At 42.1% G+C, this 20,000-nt stretch overlaps 2 protein-coding genes and 2 pseudogenes across 2 annotated transcripts; 2 read left to right on the forward strand and 2 right to left on the reverse strand.

Annotated features, from left to right (window-relative positions):
• LOC138020559 (uncharacterized) overlaps positions 1-3,175 on the reverse strand; it is a 10,254-nt pseudogene extending 7,079 nt beyond the window's left edge.
• LOC138018741 (uncharacterized) lies at positions 1,289-2,036 on the reverse strand (annotated as a pseudogene).
• A 10,576-nt stretch (positions 3,176-13,751) lies between the features above and the next one.
• Positions 13,752-14,732, forward strand: LOC138020560 (uncharacterized). The gene has a single exon (XM_068867523.1). It carries the CDS (start codon positions 13,752-13,754, stop codon positions 14,730-14,732), a length of 981 nt encoding a protein of 326 aa, XP_068723624.1.
• A 2,840-nt stretch (positions 14,733-17,572) lies between these two features.
• LOC138020561 (uncharacterized) lies at positions 17,573-18,592 on the forward strand. Its single transcript, XM_068867524.1, has one exon. The coding sequence runs from the start codon at positions 17,573-17,575 to the stop codon at positions 18,590-18,592; it is 1,020 nt and encodes a 339-aa protein (XP_068723625.1).
• Positions 18,593-20,000: the final 1,408 nt, after the last annotated feature.

Genomic DNA, 20,000 nt, shown 5'->3' on the forward strand with positions numbered 1-20,000 from the left:
CAGACAACGGTCAGTCGAATAACCATTTTGTGGGTTAATTTTACGTATTTGAAATTTTGCAAAATTACAGTGTGGCCATCAAGGGCCAAAGTTGACCACCACATGCCTGCTGACTTCAAGGAAAAATATCCATCTACCAGGGTCATCATCAACTTTACCGAGATTCGCTTTCAGATGCCGAAGAGTCTCCATCTAAATAGCGAACTTTTCAGTTCACACAAAAATCATACAATTCTGAAAGATTCGATTGGCATTTGACCTGGAGGTGCCATAACCTTAATTAGCCAGCTCTATACTGGGCATATCTCTGACAGAGAGATTGTCACAAGGTCGGGATTCCTTAATATGCAATGTGACAGAGGAGACTCTGTGATGGCAGATAAGGGGTTTACTGTGAAGGATCTTCTCCCCCTTGAAGTCTCCCTGAATATACCCCCTTTTTTGGGAAATAAGGGGCAAATGAGCCCTGAGGAAGTGGTTGAGACATAGTCAATTGCCTCCCTTGGTATCCTTGTAGAAAGAGGGATAAACAAAATCAAAATTTTCCACATATGGGACAGTATAGTACCATTCACAATGTTTGGGGTCGTAAACCAAATGTGGTCAGTGTGTGCTATGTTATGTAACTTTCAAAGGTATCATCCATTCATAGCCTTTAAAACCCTTACACCCCCAGAAGCAAACCTTGTGTCACGAGCCAAACCTTAATTCTAGAACTTTTAGTTTCAATGCACATGGGGATTCCCGGGTGATGGAAGTAACAGAACTCAGTGTACCTAATCCCTGGTATTTAAAGCAAAAACCAAATTTTTGCATTTTTGAGCTGGTCAATAACATTTTGGCTTTTACTTTGTGTAGAAGACACACATGACGTAAAACAATACAACAAAAATCGTGAAACAATGCCTAATCAGACTTCGAAATCCCTAAAGACACCTAAAGCTTTTGTACTTCATGTGTGTCTTCTACACAAAGTAAAAGCCAACATTTTGGAATTGTACTGATGACGCCTTCTTCCTGGTGAGAAATAAATTGAAAATATACAACACAATTCTAGTGTAATTTCCTTTCTACAACTGAAAAAGTTCGATGTGGAACACCTTAAACATTCATTAGTTTTTTGACCATGTTATCACAAGATAGAGATTTTATTTGACCCACGAAACAATATCTCACTGTTAGTACTAAATGGACAGAATTATACCAGTGAAATCAATGTATGGGAAATACAGTGAATTTCACAGGTTAAATAAAATCACAATTCAATTATTTGTAAACATTTTAGTTTTTACATAGCAGCTACTGGAAAAAAGTATTTGAAATAATAATCACACAGTTTGTCACGGAGGGTATCCCAGTGATCCTGATCAAGTCACACCACTGGGCACCTGTCAGTCCCATTAGTCCCTGCACTTGATCATAATAGACATGTCCTCTTTTTAAGAAGGGCTTCCCATCTTTTTTCTCCATAAAAAAGCCAGGGTCATCACAAGCATCCGTTGGCGTGACATTAAGATGGGCATTTCACTTCCCCTATTCCAAATCTGTCTCTGCAACTCAAGTCAATAATTTTTGGATCAAATAGGCCACTTTTTAACACTTTAACAGGCTTTCCCATTTTTCGTAACTATTTTTCATATTCCTTTAAATGCCAGTGGTTCATACTTCTTGCCATGCTCCTTTTCATCTGTTGAGACTGATTTTTGTGCCAAAAGATCTTCTACAGCCTTCTCATGGTTCCTTTGTCTTCTAGAAATTTTGTCAAAGTTGGATGCCCTGAATCTTAGTTTTCATTCTCTCATCCACTCATCACATTCTGCCTGATCTCTTGTTTTCTCTTTGTTAGCATCAATTACATTGACTCTTAAGCTCTCGAGAAGTTCTTTTTCTTTATCACTGAGAGTATCTGGTGTAATTAAAGATCTATTGTGATCGTCCAAAGGAAAAGAAGGGTATGGTGGAAATTCAGTTACTGTGTAATGATGAGCCGCTTGAAATCGTTCAAACGAACTTGTGAAGGAGAAATTGGACTCCATGAAGGTAAGCTGATATGAACCAGATTGTCTAGATTGGCAGTATCAATCAATCAGCCTGAAAACGAGTTAGACCAATTTTTGAGCTATGCTGCTCAAGAAATTCGACTAAGTTCTGAATTTTTTTACTTGAGTCACTCTCTGTTTTTCCTTGCTTCAGCTAACAGGCAGGTCACAGCAGTCTTCTTGCCTTTGTCGGCGCTATTTCCAGGATTGGAAATGACCACTTCCATGACAGGTTGGGAACGGATTCCATCAAGTCTTGATTTGTGCCAAGTTTGCAAAGCAGAAGTGCATGCTGTAGTTGGATTCTTATCTTCCTCATCCTTCAGGTCTCGAACATCCGTGCAGTCGTATAAAGAATATTTACAGACTTTCATCATCGAAGCCAGGATATGGTTGCAGAAGCCGAACTTTCCAGCAGCAAAACTTGGCCCACAGTAGGCATATTCTACTTCTCCAGAAACAATGCAGAGCGCAAGTTTCAAGTTATGTGGTTCCTCGCGGACTTTGATCTTGGTGAGTCTGGATCTGGTGGATCTCGTGGATCTCGTGAAGGTATTCATCAGCCAGAAAAGCCTTGGGTTTTCCAAGACCTGTAAGCAACAAGTGATATTCGCTGTTTGGGTGCTTTTTTCCTGAATTTGCAATTTATCTGTCCATTTCCACACAGGTAAATAATGGAATTTTTGCAAGTGCTGTCCCCCATCCATCAGTAGGAAAAGCTACCTTCTTTGTGTTATCAGAAGGAGCTGACGAGTTCGGTGTGTTCGGATCCAAAGCATCTTCTAGGCCAAGGAGTCGCCTTTTGTGCCTGGTATAAACAAAATTTACGCCGGGGTCGACAAGAAGGTGTTCGATCTTCGCTTCCAAGTAGTCATTTACCCTGAGAGAGAATGAAGCGATTGAAAATCTAGGCAACAGCAATGAAGGCTATTATTTTGGGGACTCAAAAGTTACCGCTTACAAAATTGTGCTTTTGTGGACAATCCTTTGGATGAATCGCCACCACACCTTAACCAAAACTTTACCTCGGAATTCTTCAACCCATTCGGATCTCTTCCATTCAATGAACTACCAGGAATATCGTCCTCCATCAAAAACGAAGGACCAGACACAGGGTTGTCTCGAAAGGACGCCATGATGTTGTATTCCCTGGCCCTCGATGCCTCGTTTTAATGCAACTCAACCCAGACCATCCTGGGTCGCTGCCATTTTGGAATAAGGTGTATTTCAAATCCCGTTTACATTAAGAGCCACCACCACTCCCCCTTTTCAATGTTGCACAGGAAAGAAGAAAGTTCTAGAGACAGGAAATCCAACATTGTTTTGGGTGGAGGGGGTTTGTATCGTATAGTTTAGGGGGAAATGAGCCTTAAGTACTCCAAAAGGACAAAATGTCTCAACACTTTTGTCACTCTTTGTATGCTGATAAATATGAAATTTGCCAACTTACGTGCTTGGATATTATACTCACCTTTGAAAGACAATTTGCATGTGGTATGTTGGTTTTGGACCGATCCATACCACTGAGAATTAATGACAGATAACGCTTCAGGTCCGGTTCAGCTCTCAAGCAGTTACCATAGTATACTCTCCTTTCAGCCCTTTGAATTGCCAATAGAAAACAAGTCAGTGAAACACAACAAGCATGAAATACATTTGTTGTTCGTTGTGGAGTTTTCTTTTGATTGCAAAAGACTTCCCCTCGTCCTTATCCATTGTTGCTTGGAGGCAAAGTGTTAAAGCCACACAGACCCCACACGTTGTGAACTTGTTTTCCTATTTACAGAGAGAGAGAGAGAGAGTCAGATTGCTGTGCATATTTGCTACCATAAGTGCGTATCTGCTACCATACAAGGCCTATTTGCTAGTACCGTAGCAAATACTCACAGAGCATATTTGCTTCCAGAAATAGGGACTTTAAGCAAATCGCTACGGCTGGCGCTAATACGGCTGCTGGAAGTAAATTTCCCCCAAAATGAGACACTGCGCATGTACGTCGGTTGCATCCAGCCGTAGTGTGAAATCTGACTATATGAGTCGGGATGTTTTGCCGTAGCGGCTACTACGTTGGGTTTATTTTGCTTCTCTGGCCCTTTTCAATGGACATCTCGGCATTTTAAGAATTTCATTGGATACTATATCCTTTAAAGTCAATTTAAGTCCAGGATTGTGTCAAGGTTGCCTCTCATAAGCTTGTAAATCCGTATCATGAACTTACGATAAGTTTTGGCAAAGGTGTTGGAATAGTGAAGTGAGTCAAGTGAAATATTCATGTTCAGCACGAGGTTGTGTTTCTTTGGTTAAGTTTGCTTTGAGGATTTAGTGAAGATGTTTTATATCTGGATAGTATAAGATGCTATTTTACTTCTTTGAGTGTTGATATGTTTGTGTTTTTCACTCGATATTCTTTGCAATATTTGTCTCTGAAATGATATATTTCATCCGTCAAATTGTTGTTATTGTACAAGGTGTATAGCATTCACTTTTGCTTAGAAATAATCTGTTCGTCCTAGCAAGGCGAACAATGGCCATCGTCCTTTGAGCGAAGCCATTTGGCTGTGAGAAACTAAATAAAAGAGCTTTTTAAACTCCTTAGCCCATGTTTCCTTGTATTTTGCTTTGCTAAACTTAAAATTTAGCAGACCACCGCGCCGTACTCTCCCCAGACCTTTTCAGGTACGGTAGCCGTAGTAGCACCAGCCGTAGTGATTTCCTTAAACTCCCTAATGAGTATCTGCTACTGTAGCAAGTATAACCGGTCAATTTTTCCAACAGAAATAAATACACCTTTCTGTTGGGAATACCAGAAACAGAATTTTCCTGCTTCAGGGTACTTGTTTTATGTATTTCCTTCACGCATATTTTAAGAGAAAAATTAGTCCCTTTTTGTGTGAAAGTCTGCACTAATATCTAACACGGGTTTATCTCTTTACCGGTAAAACACTTTAATTCACGTACTTTTTTGGGTGGAAGTCAAAAGCCCACCAAGGTATTTCGTTATGAGATTGCGTTATGTGATGTTTGGTAGCCGCGTCCACCAGAAGCTTCAGCACACTGCTTAAAGAAGTTTGTGGTATCTTTTAATTTCTCTAGTACTCAACTGGCTCTTATTTAACCTTCTTATACAGGCCTGTGTTCTCTGGAGGTTTGAGGTATATGTTCCATATTAAAGGGCTGTCATGAAAAGGAGTTTTAAATGAAAGATTTTACTTCAAAACTGCATGAGTACTTTTACTAAATTTAGGTATAAAAGACTTGACATTAATCCTTCAGATTCAGCGATGATATGAACGGTAATCATGTTCCGTTTAATCAAAAGGTAGTATAGGCATCACAAAGAAAATCTTTAAATTTGAAACACACACTGGTTCCACATGCGTGTAAGTTTTAGATCAAATTCGAATAAAATAACAGACGCAAGCATAGATTTTGCTGTTGCTATACATTCCTTTACAGTATTCATATCAATAATGTTTAAAACAAGCGTTTTTTGACCTCTGCCGGCATTTAGGCGAGTGTAAAAAGACAGTGAAAATTTCAGCTTATTACGCATTCTTCCACAAACCGGAAAGCATGGCCCCTTCAGTCACGCGTGACTAATTATAATGTGACCAGAAGTGCGGAGCTTACCTTCTCTTTGAAGAGTACTTTTCTAACAAAAAAAATATTTTTTGAAGGAGAAAAAAAAGCCTTTTCAACAATATCAACTAGGTACATGTACTAGCGATAAAATTTAGAGAAATATGTCATTTCACACACCTTTATAGTTTGTTTACTTATTACAATTTAATAGCAACAACTATATGGATAAAATATTAAAAAAAAAACATCAAAAATGTAAGAAGCCATAGAGATAATCTGTAAAAGAGTAATCAAACACTCCATACTGGACAGATTACCAAGAGCCTAAGCTAATAAATATAATAAATGTATAGCCATAAAATTTGTATGAACCAATTCTGAAAAATATGATAATAATACATCTTAAAGACCATTTAACATTAAAATTACTTTTTAAAATCCCCCCCCTCCCACTTACGATAGCAAAACATGTTTAACTCCATCTTTAAAAGTTGCCAGAGAAGGGGCTAATCTAAGCTCTAATGGTAATCAACTTCCTCCCAGACAGTATGTTCATCTCCAAGGCATATTGTTAACCTGCTGTTCAACCTTTTTCAATTTACCATATTTTTCCCTTATAGTATCAATGAAATGGACAGTGAAGGATTTACTTCTTCCTCTGCAAATAATGATGCTTCAACGCCCACATAGTGTTCTTGTGATAAGCTTCCTTCATGATAAAGGTAAATTCCAGAAACCGCCCATGCCACTCACTATGAAGTTGATACAATGGCTGTTTCTGTTCATGGAAAATTGTATGTAAGCATTATTGCAGATTAGCATGGAAAATTGCAGAGTGCTCCTGAAACTGATTAAATATAACACTATCTTTAATTTGGTTCTAAATAATTATTGCTTGAAAGCGGGCTGTGAACTTTTGTTATTGACATACTTTAAAAACTAAGCACTTCCTTCATTTTTTCCAATTAATAGTATGAATGAAAAGGACAGCAAAGAAGTTCCTTCAACCTCTGCATATAATGGTATTTCAACATCTTCTAATGTCAAACGCCCTGTGAGGAGTTCTAGGATCTGTAAAAAGTGTGGTCGAAGTGTAAAAAATCTTAGTTGCCACCAAGGGAGAAGTCCATCGCTATTAAAATTGCAGCGTAAGCTTCATGGTTATTTGACTGGGGAGAAAAAGGCACACAATCGGCAAGTAAAATTCTGCCCCCTCTCGCCATGTAAGAGGTCTAAGACGCCTTTATTCCAGCTTGATAAACACCTTCAAAGTGGCATTCACAATCTGAAAACAAAAACGTCGGCATATGTGATGGCATTAGCCCAGGCCCCTCGAGCGTTACTCTCAAACGTAAATTCATAACTAAAACAGCAAAGAAATCAAAGAGCAGGGACGAATGAACAGGTCAAATCAGATAACAGAAGCTGCAAGGGAAACATTAATGAGGAGTATGATTCATGCGATGAAGCTAACGATTTAAGCAAGCAAAATGTTAAATGCAACCCAGAAGACAACAACATGTACAGTCATCAAGATTTTGAAGAATTAGGAAGAAGAGCTAAGAGGAAAATAAGGAAAAGAAAAAGAAAAGCTTCAGAAAAGAAACATAATGAAGACGACAGTGACGAAGAGTATGACGGCTTGTGCACAAAGTGTGGAAAAAGAATGAAGTTAAGAAAACAAGAGCTAGAGCCAAGAAACGAAACACCAGTGACAGCAACAGCAACAGTGATTACCTTCTTGACAGTTCTAAAGTATACAGGAAGCCAGTAAGCAAACGTTTCAATAAACAACGGAAAGGAAACATAATGGAGAGCAACGACAGGGAAAGTTTCAGTAATGATACAGAAAACACGTGTCAAGACGAGATTTACAAAGATGAAGAAAGTGCAAATAGTCGTAAGAAGAACGTGAATGTGTTGACATCTCTGACAGTGAGGAGAGTCTAAAAATAAGGTTCTGATTACCTCTGTAGTAAAGAGTCCGGTTCAGATACTTCTCCACAATCAGACACCTCAAATGCTCCCTCCTCTATGTCTAAAGAATGCGAGGGACTACTAATTGAGCTTTTTGAGGTAATTGGCGAAGACAAAATCAGTGAAGAATCATTCCTTGATCGTGAGCAAGACTGGCACGAAACAGTGAAGGAATTCAAAGACAGAAGTTGCTGAAGGCCATACCTTCAAAAGTACCCTTGAGTCTGCTGAAGAACTGGTGCGTGATAACAAAGATAGCATGCATAAAGCATTTCATGCAGCACTCGATGGAGATGACAGTGATAACAATGAAGTGATAACAATGAACTACTGGGTCCCAAGTGATGATGAAATCAATGAAAACGAGAAAATCGAGAGCAAAGGCCAAGCTGGCAGCGATGACCTAGGCGCGGGAACAATGCTGACGGAGTTCTATGAGTGGTTGATGGACGTAGACGGAGGATACTGAAGCGAAAAAATAGCGCATAAGTACAAATCCCTGGTTTCAAGTGTCATAAAAAGGCTTCAAAATTAATGAAAGTATAATCAGACGAGACAACCCAAAACCACCCGTGTGCCTGCTCCTGATTCCTAGAAAAGAAGGAGTAACTCTTTTTAAGCAATTGTTGTCATATGCTGTTTCCAAGTACCAACCTGCAACTGTGCACTCATATTTTATGAGTTTGCATTAATTTTTTTAAATTTTTGATGCAAGAACCTGATCCTGCCAGTAACAAGATGTATGCCAGTTGATTTATTTAAAATAGCAATTGATACAATTGGTCACTAGTTGGGGGTGTGCTTCGTTCTATTACTCATGAACCATGAACAGTTAGATGCTTCCATCTATTAAATGACAATTGATACAATTGGTCACTAGTGTGTGCTTCGTTCTATTACTCATGTACCATGAACAGTTATATGCTTCGTTCTATTACTCATGAGCCATGAACAGTTATAACAAAACCTGCAAGAAAAGGGATCAAAAAACCTAGCCAAACAAATATTGTTGAGAGATGCATGCCAGTTCATTTATTTTAAATAACAATTGATACAATTGGTCACTTGTGCGTGCTTCGCTCTATTACTCATGAACCATGAACAGTTATAACAAAACCAGCACGAAAAGGGATCAAAAGACCTAGGCCATACAAATACAAAATGCATAAAAAGATTGTTTCACTTACAACCTCTGATGTAAGAAATTCCCTCGGTGGTCGTTTTAAGGTACAAGAAAACCCCAAAATGAAAATTACATTGTCACAAAAACAGGCTCACCCATTATTGGCATACTGCAAAACAGTAAATTTCTACTTAGCAACCTGGGTGATATTCCTTAGCATGTTGAATCCATATGCGATTTCTCTCTATATTCTTATTCTTTAAATCGCATATATTTATAATATAAAACAGGAACCGATATTGGTTCATGTGTCTTGTGATCCTGGCATATTTGGTCAACCAGGCAAATGTTTGTTCACCGATTTCTGTGTCCACCTACAACAAAGAACAGTTCATGTTATAATAAATGTACTGTGAGCTACATTATGTATGAAGGTTTGGTTTTTTAGTTTTTTCAATTAAAATCACCATATAAGTAGTTGGTACCTATCACTTAATAACAGGGACAAAAAGAAAACAAGAAAAAAGGCATATTTTGAGGTATCAACGAAAAGTCCTTTTACAACTATATCGATTTACCCCCTCTAGATCCATGCAATCATAAGGATTTGCATTGTTCCTTGCAACATTTGTCTGTATGGTTGCGGAAATGCAGCTTGTCCACAACCATATCTAAGGAGTTCAAAACCTCTGTCACTTCAGTCACTTCTCTTCTGACAGGGTTTAGACAATACTTTTTCAGGTGGCAGGCGTCATCATAAATAAGTCTCTCTGAAAAAAACAATACCCTTACTGTAACAACATTCTTCACATTAAGAACATTACAATAATAATAATAATAATAATAATAATCATAACAAAAATAATAATAATAATGTACCATAAAATTGATTTATAACTTCACTTTCACACTATTAGTAATCTGAGATGCCTTGCACCTCATATGTGTTCATGTTGATTATTGCATTATACCATACTATGAAATGTGTACCCTTTGCATCATTCATTCTGGAAAAAAGGCACAGATACCTTGCACCTCATATGTGATCCACTGATATTGCATAAGATACTATCAAGTATTGTAACCTTTTCATCATTTATTTTTGAAAAAGACACATTCTCTGCTGATATTGAAACTGATGTAAAATGTACGTGTTGAACTTTATCAAAAAGTATAAGGTTAAAAACATGAGAGTACCACATTCTGTTAACACCTTACACTACAAATTATATCAACACAATTTTATGCTATCAGTTATGATATTTCATGGAAATGCAAGCTATTCTTGTGCAAACATGCTAAACTAGACTGTGGAAAGACTAACATACCTGACAGATCAACTATAACTATAATTTATAACAATTTGAATTTTTGGCAAGAGAACTAAATTACATTACCTGTGCTATGAAATTTGCACTTTGAAAACACATCATGTAAAATTCCGTACACCTGTGATTTACATTTACTGATAAACAGTTCATAGGCAAATAAACAAACATTATGATGGAAAGCATAATGTTATTTTATCACGAGGCATTTCTGTTGTCTTATCAGTTTGCGGGTTGTGCTCGAATCTGGCAACTATGGAAGTCTCTTGTGCAATGAAAAATGGGCGCATATCAAAGTTAAGTACAAAAGGTCGGTTATCTCGTACACGCGACCCTTTCTACTATTGCCATCATCGCAAGAAGAACGTCTCTGCCTTTTAGCGTTCGGTCGTATTGTTCTTTCAGGCAAGTTCCCTTTAGTTCTTTTGGTTTTTTTGTCTTGCATTATTTCTAGAGTTCAGTTACTTTGATTTCTTTTCCCTTAATTCTGGAGCTCTTCCGACGGGTAGTCTAATATGGGTACACCTCGCGTTTTAATTGGATTTAACGTTCCCTTTGTCGGCGTCCGCCCTCATTAGCTGGCATGGAATTGAGGGGCACACAATTGCTAAAACGGTCAAGTTCGATCTACACATCCTTCACTCGTTTCGACCAGATATAGTAATTGTGCAAATTGGCACTAATGATTTTACATCTTGTCCTCATTTGCGAGTGGGCTCTGCCTTGGAGGATTTTGTGCACTTGCTGCATGATTCATCTGGCGTAAGGGGTGTATGCGTATGCCAGTCTTTCTGTCGATGTGCAGCTGTGGCTTTCAACCAAAGAGTCGATATTTTAACATGATATCTCTGGGTGGTCTTGGAGCCTATCCCTTACGCCATATATTGGGGCCTTAGGGGTTTTTGGAGCGCCTGCCATAGTTTCATTTCTGCGGATGGCATTCACCTAAATAGGAGGGAAATCTCTTAGAGTTTTTTCTAGCGATGGCAACCAGTAATTTTTTGTTGCTACTATTCCTTTCGCTCCAATGTTATGCAGTGATGTTAATTTCTAAAGCAGGCCCAATTCTGTTTGTCTCAGCCTTTGTCGTTTTATTCTAGTCGTTGCGGTTTATTTGTGCACGGCACTGGCTGCATGTCAGCATATTATTAGTATTATTAGTATTATTAGATCTACGTTACCCGATATTTGCAAACCAAAACCGAAGCTCGACAACGCTGAGCCTCTCGACTCTGTTATCTCAGTCCGGACCTACCTCTTGGAGATTACTCCCAGGTCGTGCTGTCAAAACGGTCCACTGACGCCCTGGACGCACGCTAAGTACAACAACTCAAAGATAACGCAAATATCACCCCCCAGACAGGAAATAAAACGTCCCTGTCTGAAAGACGCGCAGCTGCTAAAGTTCCACAGTTGCTGACCAGAAGACGCTAAAGTATCATCTTTGCTTTTCAAACAATCAAGGTCAAAAAATGAAATGAAGAAATCGAGGCACAACATCCCTCCAAAACACAATGTACATAAGAGTCACAACGTGTTCCGCCATGGCTCTCTTAGTTCCAAGCCCACGAAAACTCCATCCCCTCCCGCAAAACTATTCAAGTCCCAAAATATGCTCCCAGCACTCTACGGTTCCATCAACGTCCGTACCTGCAAGGATCCCACGAAGCTTGTCCAAGTAGCCCTCGCCTCCAAGAAGCTCCAGCACTCCATAACGTTCATCCAAGAGACCCATATGACAGGTTCCGGCCGTATCGACGACTGGGATGAACCAGACCTCCAAGGCTACTCTTTTGTCTACTCTGGATTCTCCAAAAAATCCGCCGGTGGCGTCGCCGTAATCTGCAACCCAGATGTACGGATCCTCGACATCAAGCACGTCATGCCCGGGCGTATTCTACGCGTTAGACTCAACCACCTAGGTATCAAACTCATGGCTTGGTGCGTGTACTCTCCGACAAATGTAGCCGCCAAGGACCCTGAGAAGGCTGAAGCCGCGAAAACGTCATTCTACCGCCCACTGGACAAATCTGTCAAAGCCATGAAGAAAGACTACCCAGGGTACCACTGCATCATCGCCGGCGACTGGAACGCTACCATCGGTCGCAACGCTCTAAAAACCGAGTACATAGGACTCAACCTCGACGACTACGACACTACCGACAACGGCGATCGACTCTGCTCTTTTGCCAACGAACATTGGCTTTACATCGCGAATACAGTTTTCAAGAGTAAGGATATTCACCGTAAAACCTGGATCTCAGCTGATAAGAAGACTGAGAAACGACTGGATTATTTTCTGGTTGATAAGTTTTTATGGAAATCCTCGATGAGCTGCAGGGCCTACATACCCGCGTCGGAAATCTACGAATCTGACCACCTGTTGCTAGGTCTTCGAGTACGCCTCCCCTCCAAACGCCAACGCCGCAACATCTTCCAAAAACGCCCACCGAAACCCAAACCGAACCTCAAACTCCTCCGCGATGACGCTAAAAAGCGTAAAGCTTTCTCCAACATCACGCGTAGTGAACTTTTCAACCACCCTCTCTTCCATGACCGTTCTCCGAATGCGATTGAGCAGAGAATCTCCGATGCGCTCAACGTTGCTGCAACAGACACCTGCCCACCAGCCGAAAAAGAGGACCCAGTTTGGTATACCTCAGATTTCAAGGCTAAGATCGAAGAGATGCTCGCTGAGAAAGACCCTAAAAAGCGAAAAAAGAAGATCCGAGAAATGCGCAAGCTTCGGCAAACGCTAAAAAGTCACTACTACAAGTCACGCTCTCAAAAAATCAACCAGGCTGCAGAAAATCGCAAAATCGACAAGCTGGTTTGCCCGCCTGAAAAACTCCGTGAACACTTCACCAACCACTTCGGCTCTCGTGAAGTCAAAACTCCCCCCGAAATCTCCGACCCTGAAAGCCACCCGTATGTCCTCCCAGAACGCGAAATCGCCGTTGATGAGTCCCCTCCAACAGTTGAAGAAGTTAAAAGTGCGTTCTCAAAGCTCAAAAACGGTAAAGCTATCGGCACCGACGGTCTTGCCGCTGAGCTTTTGAAATACAACGACTGCCCTGCCCTAGCAGAACTGGTCACTGAACTGCTGACCAACGTCTGGAATGGTGGTGAGGTCCCCGACAGTTGGAAACACTCCCGCGTGCGGTGCCTTTTCAAGAACAAAGGTCTTGCTTCTGACCCTTCGAAATACAGAGGTCTGAGTATCAACTCGCTGCTGAATAAGGTGCTTATGATTATCGTGTTGGACAGAATGAAAGAGTCCTACGAATCTAATATCATGCCCGAACAGTACGGTTTCAGGTCCGGTGTAGGCACTGTTGATGGTATCTTCGTCGCAAAAAGACTGATAAAGACGACGTTAGGCTACTTCAACGCCTGTTTCATCGATTTACGAGCTGCTTTTGATCACATCTCTCGCACGTTACTGTACAAAATCCTTCGTCTCCGCACTGGTGCCAATAAGCTAATCGATATATTCTCGAGAAAAACTACGAAAATACGGCGGGGTACATCTCTGGTACCAAAAAAACTGATGCTTTCGACATCAAAGTCGGGGTACGCCAAGGTGCACAAGAGTCCCCCTGCATCTTCAACATCTTTATGGACACGGTCCTCCGCGTAGCACTCCACGAGATTGAAAAGATCACCGATGACTGTGGAATTGAAATCGAGTATCGAATAAACATGCACAGCACCGACCGCAACCAGCGTGCCATAGCTCCTCCATCTGGTAAGCGAAAACTTAAGCTAATTTTATACGCTGATGATATAGTCTTATTTTGTCGCTCAGCGTCGTCCCTTCAGCTCAGCATCGACGCGATGAACTCCGTTTTCACCCGCTTCGGCCTGAAAATCGCTGAAGATAAGACCCAGACGATGATTTTCAACGCTGATATAGAAGAACTCGCTCAAGAGTCAATCATCACGCTAAATGGCTTCGCAGTCGAGAACGTGCGCAAATTCCGCTACCTAGGCTACTGGCTGAACAACACCGCGAAAAATCCACCCCTCGCTGAGCAAATTTCCTCTGCATGGTCAAAATGGACTGAGATAAAACACATCCTCTGCGATCGTGAAATCAACCTCTGGATACAAGTAGAAATTTTAGAATCAACCGTCCGCGCACGCCTCCTCTACGCTGCGCAAACTGACCTCCTCAGCTCTGCTGAGCACGCTAAGTTAGAATCAATTTGGCACCAATATCTTCGAAAAATGGTCAAAGGCGGTTTCCAGCGCAAAAAAGCACCACCCCGAGAAACTAAAAAACAGAAAGCTGAGCGGTTGAAACGCGAAGCTGAAAATCCTGAGCTGAAAGAGCAATGGGACTGGGGATACAAAATCACGAATGAGAAGCTGCCAAAAACCTGCGGAGCTACTCCCATCGGTGACTTCGCCGATAAATTTCATCTCAAATACGTTGCTCATGTGACCCGCATGCCGAACAACGCTTTGCAGAAACAGCTGGTCTACTGTGAACCAGCCCGTACAATCCGACGAGGAGGCAAAAATGTGAGTTTCTGGGCTAAATTATCAGAGACTACTGGCATCGAAGCCGAACAACTACAAAAGACTATGTACGACAGGAACGATTTCAACAAGTGGATCGCAGATCGCTACGAGACGCATTCACGGCCAGCCAAATTCGTAAAGACGAGTAAGTGCTGAACAAATCGATCGATCGAGCCTTTGATTTTAATGTTTAGTAGTTGCATATTTGCGCACGGCATTGGCTGCGAGTCAGCCTTTGATTTTGCTGTTTAGTCGTTGCCGCTTCTTTGCGCACGACACTGACTGCGTGTCAGCCTTTGATTTTACTGTTTAGCGTTGCAGCTTATCTGCTCATGACACTGCCTGTACACTGTTTTAGTTGTTTGGTTCTGGTAGGACCCAGAATATTATGATTTTGTTTTTATGTGGTTTAAGCACTATTTTTTGCAATTCTTTGCCGCTAGTTGCCGTACGAGTGTAAAATCCTTATCCGGCCACCCTAACTTCTTAACTAGGGTGTGCCCCTTTCACTCGGTAGCCTGTGCATGGACTATATTTATAATCTTCCCTGGAATTTGGCTTTTCACACCCTTTATCTTGGCTAGATAATTTTCCTACATTGCCAACGCATTTTTATGGTATCGCCCCTTGGAGCAATCTTAACTTAGACATTGATAGTCTCAGGAAGTTAACTGACATGTTCTTATCGCTAAGTTATGCCGCCCAAGAAGCGTTCCGAACCCACCACCCGATCGAAATCCAAAAGGCCAAGGGCTTCAGAGCTCACCAAGGAAACAGCAGAATCTGTTACTACAACGCCTCCACCGAAGCTAATGACGGTGAACATGCAAGCTCTGTCGGGAACTACGTCTCTCGCTGTCACCCAAGCTGTCCAGCAGGCACTGGGGCAGGTCAAAGCACCAACTCCGGTCACTACCGAGGTTGTAGAGGCGTCGTTACAGGATGAAGTTTCCGTGCTCACCAAAGATACGGCCACCAATTCCAAGTTCACGGCACAGCCGCTTTCGTTGCCAGCTAATAGAGAACCCTTCGCAAGTATCGCGGTGGCTCTAGGGAGAAGTGTGAGCCCCAAGCTTAAAGCTAAAATTTGGGCTAACGAATTCATCGACTTTGGGCCCCTTCTCACATCTTCCCCTAATCAGGATAGATATTCTGTCTGTTTAATGCCCTCGTCTAACTCGTCAAGTCAACCTCGTCTGACCCTCGAGCCATGTCAGCCGTCCAAGAAAATTCACAACTTTTTGCAATGGCTGTTAGCCTTTAATATTTTCGTTGCAATTTTTTCTCAGAAATTCCCGAACGAGACACCTAGGCTAACGAAATATAGTCAGATTATTCACGACATTTCTACTAAAGCCGGTGACTGGTATTTCTATGATGAACAGTTTCGTTACATACGACAGTCAGCCCCTGACCATTACTCTTGGGATATCATTCATTGGGAACTTTGGATTCAGGCGGTTATAAATTTCCGTGCCAAACCCGCGCAACCTAAGCCGGATATGGCGTCTCCACGCACCCAGCCTCGCCAGTCCTTTCCCAAAGGGACCTGCTGGTCCTTCCATGCCGACAAATACTGTGGTGGTTACAAATTCGAACATCTTTGCTTTAAATGCGGTGCCAAGCACCCAGCCAGCCAATGCTCCACCGTAAATCAACAGCGTGCCGCTCTCCCCAAGAATGGTTCAAGTCTTACACAGTCGACCGGTCACGCCCGTAAAGGTGGACAGGCTTGAATATCTTTTACACGGCTACCCTGCTTCCATTGAAGAGTATTTAGTTTTTTGTTTTTCTTGTGGTTTTCATATCCATTTCGTTGGTGAGCGGCACGCTTTTGAATCTCCTAATCTGAAAAGCGCTCTCGAGCAACCACAAATAACTGTTTCCAAATTAAACAAGAAACGCAATGCTGGGCGCATAGTGGGCCCCTTTTCTGAACCGCCTTTTCACAATTTTCGTTGTTCCCCTATCCCCTTGGGATACCATTCATTAAGAACTTTGGATTAAGGCAGTTATAAATTTCCATGCCAAACCTGCGCAACCTAAGCTGGATATGGCGTCTCCACGCACCCGGCCTCGCCAGTCCTTTCCCAAAGGGACTTGCTGATCCTTTCACGCCGACAAATACTGTGGTGGTTGCAAATTCAAACATCTTTGCTTCAAATGCGGTGCCAAGCACCCAGCCAGCCAATGCTCCGCCGTTAATCAACAGCGTGCCGCTCTCCCCAAGAATGGTTCAAGTCTTACACAGTCTGCCGTTCACGCCCGTAAAGATGAACAAGCTTGAATATCCTTTACAAGGCTACCCTGCTTCCATTGAAGAGTATTTAGTTTCTGAAAAGCGCTCTCGAGCAACCACAAATAACTGTTTCCAAATTAAACAAGAAACGCAATGCTGGGCGCATAGTGGGCCCCTTTTCTGAACCGCCTTTTCACAATTTTCGTTGTTCCCCTATCCCCTTGGGATACCATTCATTGGGAACTTTGGATTAAGGCGGTTATAAATTTCCATGCCAAACCTGCGCAACCTAAGCTGGATATGGCGTCTCCATGCACCCCGCCTCGCCAGTCCTTTCCCAAAGGGACCTGCTGATCCTTTCACGCCGACAAATACTGTGGTGGTTGCAAATTCAAACATCTTTGCTTCAAATGCGGTGCCAAGCACCCAGCCAGCCAATGCTCCGCCGTTAATCAACAGCGTGCCGCTCTCCCCAAGAATGGTTCAAGTCTTACACAGTCGGCCGGTCACGCCCGTAAAGATGAACAAGCTTGAATATCCTTTACAAGGCTACCCTGCTTCCATTGAAGAGTATTTAGTTTCTGAAAAGCGCTCTCGAGCAACCACAAATAACTGTTTCCAAATTAAACAAGAAACGCAATGCTGGGCGCATAGTGGGCCCCTTTTCTGAACCGCCTTTTCACAATTTTCGTTGTTCCCCTATCCCCTTGGGATACCATTCATTGGGAACTTTGGATTAAGGCGGTTATAAATTTCCATGCCAAACCTGCGCAACCTAAGCTGGATATGGCGTCTCCATGCACCCCGCCTCGCCAGTCCTTTCCCAAAGGGACCTGCTGATCCTTTCACGCCGACAAATACTGTGGTGGTTGCAAATTCAAACATCTTTGCTTCAAATGCGGTGCCAAGCACCCAGCCAGCCAATGCTCCGCCGTTAATCAACAGCGTGCCGCTCTCCCCAAGAATGGTTCAAGTCTTACACAGTCGGCCGGTCACGCCCGTAAAGATGAACAAGCTTGAATATCCTTTACAAGGCTACCCTGCTTCCATTGAAGAGTATTTAGTTTCTGGTTTTTCTTGTGGTTTTCGTACTCATTTTGTGGGTGAGCGGCACGCTTTTGAATCTCCTAATCTGAAAAGCGCTCTCAAGCAACCACAAATAGTTGCTGCTGGTCGCATAGTGGGCCCCTTTTCTGAACCGCCTTTTCACAATTTTCGTTGTTCCCCGCTAGGCATAGTTCCCAAGAAGGATCCGTCGGAATTTCGTCTTATACATCATTTATCCTATCCCCCCAGCTCATCTGTTAATGATTTCATTGCTGAGGATTGTTCATCAGTTCACTATGCGCCTATCAATGATGCCATATCTGTCATCAAACGGAAGGAGGCTGGTTGTTTTATGGCGGAAACAGATGTCAAGTCTGCTTTTCGAATCATACCAATTCATCCCAATGACTTTGCTCTGTTGGGCATGAAATGGCAAAACTCATACTACTTCGATCGCTGTCTCCCCATGGGCTGCTCCTCTTCATGCACTATTTTTGAAGCTTGTAGTTCGGCGCTAGGATGGCTTGCCATAAACCGTTTAGGAGCTTCGGGGGTCCTGCATATTTTAGACGATTTCCTGTTTATTGCTGATAGCCAAAACAAATGCCATGCCGACTTAACTAATTTTCTTGGCATGTGTGAGTACCTCGGTGTGCCCATAGCACAGAAAAAACAAATGTCGGCCCAGATACGACTTTACAGTTTGCGGGGATCACGCTTGACTCGGTAACACAAGAAGCGAGGCTGCCGGTCGATAAGCTTCAGAAATGTCATATGTTGTTGCGTACCTTTTATAAACAGCGTAAAGTTACTCTTAGGGGATTGCAGTCCTTATTAGGCCTTTTAAATTTTACCTGTTCCGTTATTGTCCCAGGCCGCGCCTTTCTTCGCCGCATGATTGATCGCATTCGCCTAAGTAAAGAAGCCAAGTCCGACATGGCCACTTGGCTTACATTTTTGGATAGGTTTAACGGCAAAACGTTTTTCGTGGATGATAAATGGTACACATCGTCTTCCTTCAAGCTGTTTACTGATGCAGCCAGTTCTAAGGGCTATGGTGCGATCTTTGGTAAGCATTGGTTTTACGTCGTGTGGCCTGCTTCATGGACCTCTTTAAATATTGCCTTTTTAGAACTGTTTCCGATAGTCCTTTCATTGCACATTTAGGGGCCGCTTATGGCCAACAAATGTGTAGCCTTTTACACGGATAATGCCGCTATTATCGATATCACTAACCAACAGACCTCTAAACATCCTTTAGTCATGATTTTAGTTCGCGATCTAGTTTCAACATCACTTACATATAATATTTTGTTTCGAGCGCGCCACATTCCAGGCGTGCATACTACATTTCACATTTTCAGGTCGAGCAGTTCAAGAAAATCTCCCCCGGGGCGGACGAATTGCCAACGCCAGTTCCCACCCACCTTCTGCCAGAGAATTGGTCACTACGCTGAAGGGTTTGTTAAATCCCGCACTGTTGTCGGGCACACATGAACTCTACCAGCGAGTTTGGGCTACTTTTACTGCTTTTACTCAACAGTTTTTTCATTCGGATAATCTCGAATTACCCATATCAATACCTTCGTTGGCCCTCTTTATCTCTTATCTCCACGCACGGAAATTAGCCTCCTCGACCATTATATCTTATCTGTCCGCTATCAGTTAGATGCACAAATTGAAAGGTTTTCGCGATCCTACACAGATATTTTTAATCAATAAGTTACTGACAGCCCTAAGTCAACAGGGTTCTTGCGATATCCGTTTACCAATTTTGCGGCCCGTGTTACATGAGCTGGTCGGTTCACTAGGTCATAGTACATTATCAGCTTTTCAACATACTCTTTATTCTGCTATGTTTTCACTTGCCTTTTACGGCTTCTTTACGATCGGTGAGCTAGCGGCCAAGAGCGCAAATTCTGGCAGCACGGTAGTTCAATACAATCAACTCAGCTTCACTCAGCAAGGAAACGTTCACATGATAAAAATAACAATCACAAAGTTTAAACACAATATCACAAATCGTCCATTCGATATCTTGATCGAACGGGAGCTTTCCTTGCCATTTTTCCCCGTTCAGGCTATGCTCAGTTTTTGCAAAAACAGAGGCCACCAGCCAGGGCCACTTTTTTGCAATA

The sequence above is a fragment of the Montipora capricornis genome, chromosome 10 (genome assembly GCF_036669925.1).
Source record: "Montipora capricornis isolate CH-2021 chromosome 10, ASM3666992v2, whole genome shotgun sequence".
Lineage (NCBI taxonomy): Eukaryota > Metazoa > Cnidaria > Anthozoa > Scleractinia > Acroporidae > Montipora > Montipora capricornis.